Here is an 11,809-nt window from a genome sequence, read left to right on the forward strand (position 1 = left end):
AGTTGGAGCCAAACCCCTGTAAAGTGATCAGGGAATGCTGTGTTACTCTATGCTCACCACACTCTCTTTACACTTCTCTTTAGTGTCTTCGAGCAGTTTTGAAGCTGATGTCAGAATGCTGGGCCCATAATCCAGCCTCCAGACTCACAGCTTTAAGAATCAAGAAGACACTTGCAAAAATGGTTGAATCCCAGGATGTAAAGATTTGACAGTTAAACAGCTGTGAGGGAGAATCTAGACTGAAGAACTCCACCCAAGGAATGGGTGGATTAGCATGGACTAGGATGTTGGCTTGATTTTCAGACTCTTTCCTCGCCACATCTTCACAGGCTGCTAACAATAACCCTTTCAGTACTCTGCAGAATGCAAGATTGGAACTTCCAAACGTCATTCTTTGTTTGAAGACAGCTTTGTTTGAAATGTTTGGGTTTTTATAAACTGCATCAAGACTCCAATCCTGATAAGAAGCTTCTGGTCTAACTCTGGGTACTCAGTATCCAATCCATAAAGTGATGCTTTCTGTGAAAGCCTTGAGAAAATGAATGAGCTCAGCAGAGATGGAGAGACATGTTTGCCTTCTGTCAGAGAAAACATCTGTTTGTGTTCTGTCTTTGTAAACAGCCTATAGATTGTGACCTCTTGGGGATACTGCCTGGTTATGACGCTGCGCCATGCTTTGATCTGCACCCCAGAGTTCCTCGGCGGCCGGGGGGCTAAGAAGAAAAGCATGTGTGGTTGTGCAGGAGGGGCTGTGGCGGTGGTTGAAACATGCAATATCTGATCAACATTCGCCAATCTCATACAAACCGTCTACCTGGTAACTGTAGTCACTGCTCCACCAACTTTATTTTTAACACAATAGTTGCAAAGGCCAAATCAGTTTAAAGTGTCCATAAATTTGGACTGTGTTCTTTTGTCACCATTTTGTTTTCTTTCTTGGTAATTTTTTTTTTTAAATGAAACACCTCCTGTCCAGAGTTGAAACTCCCTGCTTTGAACCATACTTTGAAAGAAAATGCCTCTTCCTGGAGTCAGCCTTACTGTATCTGATAACGATGTACATGCCTGTGATCAAATTCTGAAGTCTTTGCCCTCAGTACATCTTAAAAAGGGAAGTTGTTTATCATGTGTAATGCGCTTTTATTTTCAAGACCTACATAATCATCTTTCTAGCCATATTTTACATACATATATACATACTTTTCTTCATTCTATACAAAACAGCTCCCATGGATCTCACATCCGATCCTTAATGGGGGAGAATGTTTTAAAGTAGATCTATGTGTGAATTTCAGAATTCATGCATTTAAAAACTTCACTAAGATATTGCATCATTCTTTTATGAAGGATGTCAGCTAATATAAACTTGTCAGTAACTGGTAAATGTATTTTAGATACCTAAATCTTTTGAAATTTGGTTTTACAGTTTCTGGTCTCTAACTTGTGGAGACAGAGTCAGGCAGAAGGGCCTAGTATCTGCTCACTATCCATATCTACACTGAACTGCTATTATTAAATAAAAGGATTCATTTTTATAGAGGCCTTGTTATCTCAAAGAACAGTTCTGATTCAGACTTACATGCTGATATCATACTATTTAAACGTTTATTCTGAGCAAACAAGCCATGAGAGGATCAACCGACATTGTCTCTTTGAATGAAACATAAATTAACATAGTCAACCGTTTTAAATTAAACGTTTGGGAGGCTGTCCATCTGCTCATTTATGACTAAATTTAATCTAATACCTGCACATCATATTCCACAAGTTTGAGGTTTGTTTTGGCTCTTTTGTGAATGGGTTTCGTCTAGTCTAACCAAAGCCTGAGAACACAGGAGATCTGAGTTACCTGAGCCAAGTTACCTGGATATGGTTTTGCCTGATGATATACCTAAGGAATGGCAAACTTCATTCATAGATGTGCTTAAATAGTGTGCAGAGGCCACTGTAATGATTCTTTTCTAAGTAGCTTGGTCTGAAAAAAGGGGCCCACAGAACTCTAGTTACTGCCTTCCCAAGCCGCCTTTCAGTACACTCATTAGAAACAGTAACATTCTTTAAAAGGCAAGTGCTGCTATAATCCTCATTTGGAATCCTAAAATCTAAAGTTGAATTAAACTTATTTTTCCTCTCCTCCCTCTTACTCTTTTAAGTTTGAAATTCAGTAAGTGAAATAGTTAAAGACTGTCTCAGCTCTTGGGGCCAGTGAGAGGCTCAGTGGGTAAAGACGTTTGCTGCCAAGCCTGCCAGCCACAGCTCAATCTCTGGGACACGTGAAAGGAGAGATCTGACTGCCCCATAATTGTCCTCTGACATCCACATACTCTGTGGCATGATTACCCACCCACACGCACACACACACACACATCATGCACTCCACATATTCAAACACAAATAAATGTAGTTTAAAAAAATATAACCAACTGGTAAAAGAAAGTATTGTGTAGTTACTAATTAATAACTTGTAAAAATCTGTAAACTCATTTGGTCCCACTGACACCAGCAATCCCTTTAAATGACTAAAATATGAGAGCCAAAACCCAAACTACCTAAATAAATATCAAATGATCCAGAAAGATGTCATGAGTGGCTTGTATGGCCAGGAGTTGCTGGTGGTATGGAACATGTTAAGATTTGCCACAACTTGAGTCTCTGAGACTTCATCAGCTCTGAATACAAAATCTGAACTGATTTCTCTGGAAATATTGTAGCAAAAGATATTTTAGTCAGCATGTTATCCTTCTCATGTCCAGAAACGTTCCTAAGTCTATAGTGACCTATTGCTTTTTATCAGCTGTTGTCCTGGAATGTGCTGGTTTTCATTCATTTGTTCTAATGATATTCAATACTTTTTTTCTTTTTAGATGTTTTTCTTGCTTAGGATAAAAAGACTGTAATTTTTAAGAACTATGCATCTCTGATTTGACCCAAGATCAAGTTGGATATTGAGTAGTCTATTTCAGGGCAGATTTCCTAAATGAAAGCACTTGTCCTTTCAGATTGTTTGAAGTGTTTCCAAATGTCTACGATAATTTCAACAGAAGTGTAAATAATGTAGACAGGTTATGTAGCCCTTGTGGTAATAATGCAGATTGACTGGGTCAGATACTAAGCAGCGACAGTTTGCTCTCCTCCTGGCTGTGAGGAGGTGGAGACCAGGCAAGCAGAGCCTTTTCCTCTGGTACAGTGTGTGAAGCCACAGGAAGGGTCATCCCATAAGGAAAGCTTAGGAATATGGCTTTTGCAAAGACTTAGACATAATACTGTAACTTTAGGTTGTACTCTGTACTCTTTCAGTGGAATTATTTAAGCTCTTTAGTGACCTTTGTTCTTCTCACTTAAAAGCTAAAATGTAGTATATATTGTATAAAATGGAAATATTATAGCTTAGGGAAACTGTACATAAGGCATTGACAAGTTAAAGAGCATTTTTATTATGCAGTTGTAAAACACCAAAAATACAGAATCTTCTTTGATATGTAACACACTAAATGTATTTTGTACAGCATCTGATTTAAAAGGTGCCTTATTAAGTTTACCATTAATTGCTTTGTTCTATATACAGATTATGTCCAATGTATCATTTTTCAGTAAATAACCTTATTTTAGTATACTTCAGTGATGTGTTTTGTGATGCTGTTCTTGGATTTATTGTGTATCAGAAGTCATCTGTTGAAATTTTATAGTAAGTAAGTCAGTGTACATATATACGTTCCTGAACATGCATTTCTGCTTCCCAGAACCAGCATGGAACATGGCTAGGTAAGTGGCCGTACATTTTTGCCTTTATGTAGAGAGATGATGAACCTACTATAGTGAGGGGATTTTTTTCCTTCTATAAAAAAATAAAACATGGTTTTCTGGCTATAAAAATGTGTATTTATGACAGAACTTTTGGGAAACAGAAAAGAATAAAGAAGCAAATAAACTACTCCGTTTTATTGACAGACACACCATTTACATTTGATTGTCCTTTTTTTTTTTTTTTTTTAACTTATTTTATGTACAAGAGTGCTCTGTTGACTTTATGCCAGAAGAGGGCATAGATGATTGTGAGCCACCGTGTAGGTGCTGGGAATTGAACACAGGACCACTGGAAGAGCAGCCAGTGCTCTTAACTGCTGAGCCATATACATGGAATGGCCTTAATAATTTCACCAATACATCTCTAGCCCCACTATTTACATTTGGATGTTTCTCTCCTGCATTTTTTTATAACAATAAGATTATGGTATTCCCTGTCAGAATGGCTGTGATCAAAAACATTAATGACAGTCAGTGTTGGAGAGGATGTGGAGCAAAGGGAACACTCCTCCACTGTTGGTGGGAATTCAAACTTGTACAACCACTGTGGAAATCAGTATGGCGGTTTCTCAGAAAATTAGGAATCGAACTACCTCAAGACCCAGCCATCCCACTCTTGGGCATATACCCAAGGAATGCTCAATCATACCACAAAGATACATACTCAACTGTGTTCATAGCAGCACTATTTGTAATAGCCAGAACATGGAAACAACCTAGATGCCCGTCAAGTGAAGAATGGATTAAGAAAATGTGGTACATATACACAGTGGAGTACTATTCAGCAGAGAAAAACAATGACAGCATGAAATTTGCAGGCAAATGGATGGAACTAGAAAAAATCATTCTGAGTGAGGTAACCCAAACCCAGAAGGACAAACGTGGTATGTACTCACTCATAAGTAGATTCTAGATAAAATGCAAAGAACAATCAGACTGCAACCCACAGAACCATGAAGGCTATATATATAGCATGGGGGACCCTAGGATGACTGGCTTATAATAAGTTTCGGTTTTACTCAATTACTGAGCAAGCCTCAATGAAACATTTCACTATTAAGATAAGAATTTATACTGTATCGAGCTGATAATAGAAAAATTAATTAATTAAAAAAAAAGATATGGTATTCACTGGACAGAGGTGGTACATGCCTTTAATCCCAGCACTCGGGGAGGCAGAGCCAGTGGATCTCTGTGAGTTCAAGGCCAGCCTGGGCTATAGAATGAGTTCCAGGAAAGGCACAAAACTACACAGAGAAACCTTATCTCGAAAAACCAAAAAGAAAAAAAAAGATTATAGTATTTATTATATGTCAGTTGAAAACACCATATATTGGCAGAGCATTGTGGTGCGTGCCTTTAATTCCAGCACTCGGGAAGCAGAGGCAGGTGGTCAGTCTGGTCTACAGATGAAGTTCCAGGACAGTCAGCCTACACAGAGAAACACTGTCTCAAGAAAAACAAAACAAAACGCACCAGATACACTACTCCATTACATTCTACTCCCACAAAAGATGCCCTTAAACTTAGCTCAAGCAATCTTGTGCCTCCTAAGTATAATGGGGACTATTGGTGCATACCATGGGGTGCAGCTTTAGAAATACAAGACAGGTGTGGTGGCCTCTCTGGATTCTCTTAAGTTCAAGGCCAGCCTGGTCTACATAGCTTCAGGACAACCAGATTAAAAAAAAGAAGAAGAAGAAAACTTTAAAAAAATTAAGTATGTGACCACATAGAGGAAATAATTTATTTCTATGATCTCCTTTTGTTATTTCAATTATTTTTTCATTGTGGCCTTTTTTTTCCCCCAGAGAAGGGGTAAAACTGGGTCTTGCTTGTAGCCCAGGCTAGCCTTGAACTCTTATGTATACTCCAGCCTTGCCTGAGCTGTATCTTCCGCCGCCTCACAGAAAAACACGTATGAGCATCATTGTACACAAACCCTATTTTTTGTTAGATCCCAAATACAGATATGTCTATTGCAGTTTTATTTGCAACAAAGGAAAGTTAAGGCTCTAATATCCTGTCATCAAACATTTTCATTTGCACTGTATAGGATTATGGTCTCAAGGCTTTTTCATTCCTTGTGATGAGGTCTTTAAGTGTCCTTACAGTGTCCGGCGGTGAGAAGGAAACCCTAGGATGGCTTCTTTTATCCCCCAATGCCTTATTTCCCACCTGCCAGGTACTGTTTGCACTAAGTTCCCATTTGCACCTTCTACTCTTAGGGAGCTAGACATGTTTCCATTTTAAAAGACTCAGCACTGGTTTATGCTACGCGACAGCGTGCTTAAACAGCCCATCCGTGTTCCTCAAGGAGCCCCCATTTCATGTGTGTGTAAAACAGTGCATTAGCTCCTCTTGTCAGGATGGAATTCTGGATAGAAATTCCTCTAAATGATCTGCCAAAGAGGAGGAGCTGATCTGGGCTTGTTTGAGAGGCTGTCAGTCCACTGTGACAGGCATGGCAGCTGGGCTTGGTCCGTTTCTGTAGGAACCTGTGACCACCTTCTAGTGGGGGATCTGGAAGCCAAGAGCTGCAGCCAGACCAGAACCTGGCAACCCATTCAGGGCTTGCCTTCAGCCACCCACTTCTGTTAGCTGGGCCATGGTCCACCAGGTCCCACAGACTCAAAACCAGCTGGGAGATGGCTTGTTCATAAAGTGCTTGTCACATAAACATAAGTGCTGGGGTTCAAGCCCTGGAGCCCGTGTGAAAGCCCAGACATGGTAGTGTGGGGCCTAAGATGTCAAAAGACAGGTCCCAGGCTAGCATCTCATCTCTCCTTAGCCCCAGGCCAGTGAGGACCGGGGTAAGCTGGTGGCAGACACAGCCGCTCACAACCATCTGTAACCACTTCCTGGGGACTAAACAGCCTCTTCTGGCCTCTGCAGCAGCACTGCATGCTTGTAGTATACAGACGTACGTGCAGGCAAATGACTTTTTAAGATTTTTCTATGTGCATATATATGTATGCACATAGACCTAGCATGGGGTCAGCCACTTCTCCAGCATTGGATGGGTTCAGAATTAAGCCCTGAGTAGCAATTTCACTTTCCTGGGGCTGCTGATGGCGTTCAGTGGTGGTAGAGCACTTGCCTACCAGGTATATATAGTATACCACATGTGTGCCTGGTACCCAGAGAGCCCAGAAGAAGGTGATGCATCCTTTGGAACTGGGCTTACAGGTGGTTAGGAGCTGCAGTATGGGTGCTGTGAACCAAACCCAGATCCTCTGCAAATGAATACTTGGTTTTACAGTTGAACCATCTCCCCGGCACCCCCTTTTTATTATTCAGATGGGGTGCCTCAGATAGTACCTGGCCTCAAGCTGAGGGCCTCAGCTTTACAAGTACCTAGAACTAAAGGTGCGAACCTCAAAGCCCAGCTAGAACTCCTAGGAGGTAAATGTCTTCCGGATGTTTGCTCTATATTTATGGTTGGTTTGTTGTCTGTACCATTCTACCCTCTGATTTTAGCCAGTGTACTGATTTTTTTTCTTTCAGCTGCCAGATTTAGCAATTTTAAATTTCATCTGCAGAAACTTGCAAAGATACTATAAGGAATCCCATTTACTCTTCCTGCGGTTTTATTGACTTAACATTTTGTGTAACTGCTGTGTGGGGTTGGGTTGGGAAGCCAACAGCCTGTCTGTGCTTTTTCAGAGCTCTTTGAAGTGAGTGAGTGAGCTTATACCCTCTAAAGTCTTCAGGAATATTCTATTAACCAGTTATGTGCAGTGATCAAAATCGGGAAAGTCGACTTGACACTGTCACAATGGTCAACAATCCCATGACCTGCAGGCTTCATTCAGATTTCGCCAGTTCTAGTCAAGCCCTCATGAGTGCGTTTCCTGATGTATGTGTGCTGTATGCTCTGGATAGTGTAATGTGTTCAGTCCTTGGGTCCCCTCTTCTACAAGATAAAACATGGTTTATAGTAATTTTTTTCTAGGGAGGTGGACCTTGCTCTATGATTTCAAACTGATTTTGAGTTTGGCAATCTCTGTCTCTGCCTCCTGGATGTTGGCACATCTGTATGTACCAACGGGTGCATCCCGGTGAGATACTCTGACTTCAGTGTGTCATTAATAATGTCGGTGGCAGCCACTTGTTTACCGTGTGTCTTAGGGTTTCTGCAATTGTGATAAAGTATTGATACCAAAAGCAGTCACAGCCCATCACTGAAGGAAGTCAAGTCAGGAAGCTGGAGGCAGGAATTGAAGCAGAAGTCATGGGGGAATGCTGCTCACTGGCTTGTTCCTCATGGCTTGTTCAGCCTGTTTTTCATTTTTTAAAATAACTTATTTATCCTTATTTTTTGTACATTGTTATTTTGCCTGTGTAAGGGTGTCAGATCTTGGAGTTACAGACAGGAGCTGCCATGTGAGTGCTGGGGATTGAACCTGGGTCCTCTGGAAGAGTAGTCAGTGCTCTTAACCACTGAGCCATCTCTCCAGCCCTGATTTTTGTTTTTTTAATACCATGCAAGACCACATTTCCAGAGGTGGTACTGCCTCCTGTGAGCTGGGCCCACCTACATAATCATTAATCAAGAAGATCACGACAGACTTGCCTATAGGCGAATCTTAGGCATTTTCTTAATTGAGAGTCCCTCTTCTCAAATGACTAGCTTGTGTCAAGTTAACATAAAACCAACCAGGACACCATAATGGCTTTTTTCTGAAAAGTTGCCATTGTGTTTGTATTGAGCACATTATGGGGATGCTTTGGGCTACATAGGACTTGCATATCAGTGGTTGCACATTTCCTAATGCTGTCGTTATTCCATCTACAGTTTCCATTGACACTGTGGTGTGAGGAAGCGCTTGCCTTAGACAGCTTTTCTGTATGGACTCCTGGGTTCCTGTTTATTGGGTTATATTCCATTAAGTCATTGTGGTTTTGATGTTCACATTCACCCACACTTGTCTACTTGACACATGCCCATCCTATTTTGAACATTTCTTATTTGATACATTGGGAAGTTCTAAGCTCCGACCATCGGGTCAACCGTTTCTCCAGGGTTGGATGGGTTCAGAACTAAGCCCTGAGTAGCAATGAGTCTGGTTTATGTTTCCACTTTCCTGGGGCTGCTGATGGCGTTCAGTGGTAGTAGAGCACTTACTTGCTTACCAGATAGGAGGCAACACAAATTTTTAGAAAAGACAACATCCTCTATTATTTCTAAAGATGTGTGTGTTCCCAAATCTTCAGTTTGTTGAGTTTCCGGTCTTGTGCATGAATGTACTTTTCCCCCAAATATTTGGCGAGGAGTAGAACCATTCATCATTGCATTAAGCAGTCCTCATTGTCTCGCTGTGAGTGCCTCAGCTCCCATTAGGGCCAGGTGATAGAACAGTACCAGTTAGAATAAACATCAAAAGCAGTCCTCATCTTGTCCGCTCTAAATGATTCTGGCTTTCCCCACACCATTTTTCTTTTAAACCTTCTTCCAGAGAGTTCTGTCACTATCTGGAGTTTTCCTGATCAAGGATGGAAAGTTCAGGCTAAAGCCAGGCGAAGAGCTTTCATGCTTTTGAGATATGATGAGTTGTAAAATAGAGGGGCCTTTAAGAATGTCACTGTCATACCCCTGCCCTTGGAACCCAGAGCTTCATGCATGCTAACCAAGGGCTCTCCCACTGTGCCATGCACTTGTTAACCAAGGGCTCTCCCACCGTGCCACACACACTTGCTAACCAAGGGCTCTCCCACTGTGCCACACACTTGCTAACCAAGGGCTCTCCCACTGTGCCATGCACTTGCCCCACACTGCTTGGACTTTTACTTCAAGTAAAAGACAGTGATTATCTAGCCACGATATGGTGATCTCGACCATAATGTCACCTGTGGTTCAGCTCTTTGCCTCCAGAGGGTCAGCAGCTGCCCTGTATTGGTCTTAGGACTGGCTGCATAGTTTTCTGCCCCAGGACTCCCAAGTGATTTGGGACAGTTTAAGCTTGAGGCTCTCCAACAATCTTAATACTTGGAATTAGTATCCCATGTTGCTATTTCATTTTATAACATCTTTTCTATCTTTTCAAAGAATCACTAAGCCATCCTGATGTGGCTCTGTGCTCTTTCAGTTTTTTCAGGGGCCACAATGTTATAGGCTGCCCTGGGTCCGTCCCATGTCTACCTGGAGAGCATTGGTAAAGTTCCCACCTAGCATCAGGTATCTCAACATGAGACTCCATCAAAAGACTTTTGGAATTCTTACTGACCTGAGGCTGAGGAGATGGCTCCAGATGGCTCCGCTGGTGAAGCGTCTGCCGTTCAAGCATAAGGACCTAAATTTGGCTCCCCCAGACACCGATGTAAAAGGCTGGGTGCAGTGTGTATCTGAAATCCCAGCACTGGGCATGAGCACACAGGCTAGAGCCTGTTGGACAGGCAGCCTAGCCAAATTAATGAGCTCCAGGTTCAGGGAGAAACCTGCCTCAAAAAACAAAGTGCTGAGTGACTGAGTAAGCCAGTGTCAACCTCAGGCCTCTGTGAGTGAGCATGCGCACACACACACACGTGCACATACCCAAATGGGCACATACATCACACTCACCTACAAGAGCTTATTTGTGTTTACACAAACATAAAATTTTTACTGATTTGGGGGTCCTAATCATAGAACTGTCTAAACAGAAAATGTGGCTTAAACTTGATGTTAAGGCTTTGTCAGATGTAAGCAGGTGTGGTTTATTGCATAGAAAGCACCCTCGCTAAGAAGAGCCACATTCCTCCTCACTCTAGAAACTGCCTCATACAGTGGTGGTGGAAGATCTGAGCAACTAGTGCTCTTGACTTATTACCTTCCTCTGAGGGTTGGCAACATATACCCTTTCGTGGGGCAACTGATTCACACTGTATTATATGCCAGAAATTCTGAATGGAAATCTGAGATTGCATTGCCCTAACATCCCAACTGAGTCCTCAGAAGAGACTGGCCAGTGATAGCAACATGGAGCATAAGACAGCCATGGCTGTGGTAGCTAGCCATGACCTACCACACACACACACACACACACACACACACACACACACACACACACACAGAGGACACCCCAGAGCTAGCCATGACCTACCACACACACAAAATGACACCCCAGACTTTGATCTGTAGTGGCCCAACCACACGTGCCTTAGTTCAGAAGTAGTCTGGACATCTGAGAGCTGCACTGAGGTGGGCAAGATTCGGAGATGTGGTCAAGGTCACAGCTTGGGAGCTCTGGATGAGAGCCGTTAGCGTAACCATCTCAATACAGACGGATTAACGTTTAGAAGAATTGTGACAGCCCATGGCCAACCCATCAGTGACAGAGTGGCTTGACTTACTGTCCATCTAACACTGATACCTCAGCACACTGAGTGCACAAAGATTAGTAGTCAGTACATTTTGAGGGTCCGCTTTTTGAATTGAGGGCCCAGCAAGCAATGAGAAGTGCTGGTAACTGATTAGCAAGTCAAATCCCATTTAATAGGGAGAAAAGGGTCTTCCAACCAGCACCGAGCTCCACCAGAAGCCAGCTGTACTTTCTGACGGCTGTGTGGCTCTTTGGTGAGCCTACCGTAGGATCTGGACACTTGTAAGCCACGTGTAGATGCTGCAGAAAGAACTGCCATTCTGTGCTCTCCTGTCCAGTGACGGTGCCACTGCCTAGTGAGGAGGCCTCTAGGACGTCTGTGCAGAATTAACCGAGTATTAATCAAGTCAAATATGCCTAGAGGGACGAGTCACTGTGGCTCTAGTTTCATTTTGTCCCATTTCCCCCAAGTGCCTCACCAAACGTTTCCCCTTCGAGCAGTAAGCAAGGCAGAGCTTTGGAGGGCATCACTTTATTCCAAAGTTGATGGTTATTGGGAGTTTAATTCCCCTCCTTCCTTAGAGACGCTGGGGAGGGTGTGGACAGTCAGAGTGGAAGAATAAAAGGGCAAAGGGCAGACCCAGTGATGTCCCGGTTGACGTCTCTTGACCGCTACACTGAGTGAAGCAAGGAGAAAAAGGCTT

The 11,809-nt window shown here is 42.5% G+C and overlaps 1 protein-coding gene across 3 annotated transcripts in view; it reads left to right on the forward strand.

Moving 5' to 3' along the window:
- The window catches only part of Bmpr1a (bone morphogenetic protein receptor type 1A), a 110,600-nt gene extending 106,653 nt beyond the window's left edge, over positions 1 to 3,947 (forward strand). For 2 of the 3 annotated variants that reach the window (XM_037208704.1, XM_028878328.2), the window contains one exon: positions 84 to 3,947. In XM_037208704.1, the coding sequence (XP_037064599.1) occupies positions 84 to 209 (126 nt within the window). In that variant the 3' untranslated portion in view covers positions 210 to 3,947. The remainder of the gene's footprint in view (positions 1 to 83) is intronic. The other variant, XM_028878329.2, reaches the window with a different exon arrangement.
- The last annotated feature ends 7,862 nt before the right edge of the window (positions 3,948 to 11,809 follow it).

Source organism: Peromyscus leucopus, chromosome 9 (assembly GCF_004664715.2).
Source record: "Peromyscus leucopus breed LL Stock chromosome 9, UCI_PerLeu_2.1, whole genome shotgun sequence".
Taxonomy (NCBI): Eukaryota; Metazoa; Chordata; class Mammalia; order Rodentia; family Cricetidae; genus Peromyscus; species Peromyscus leucopus.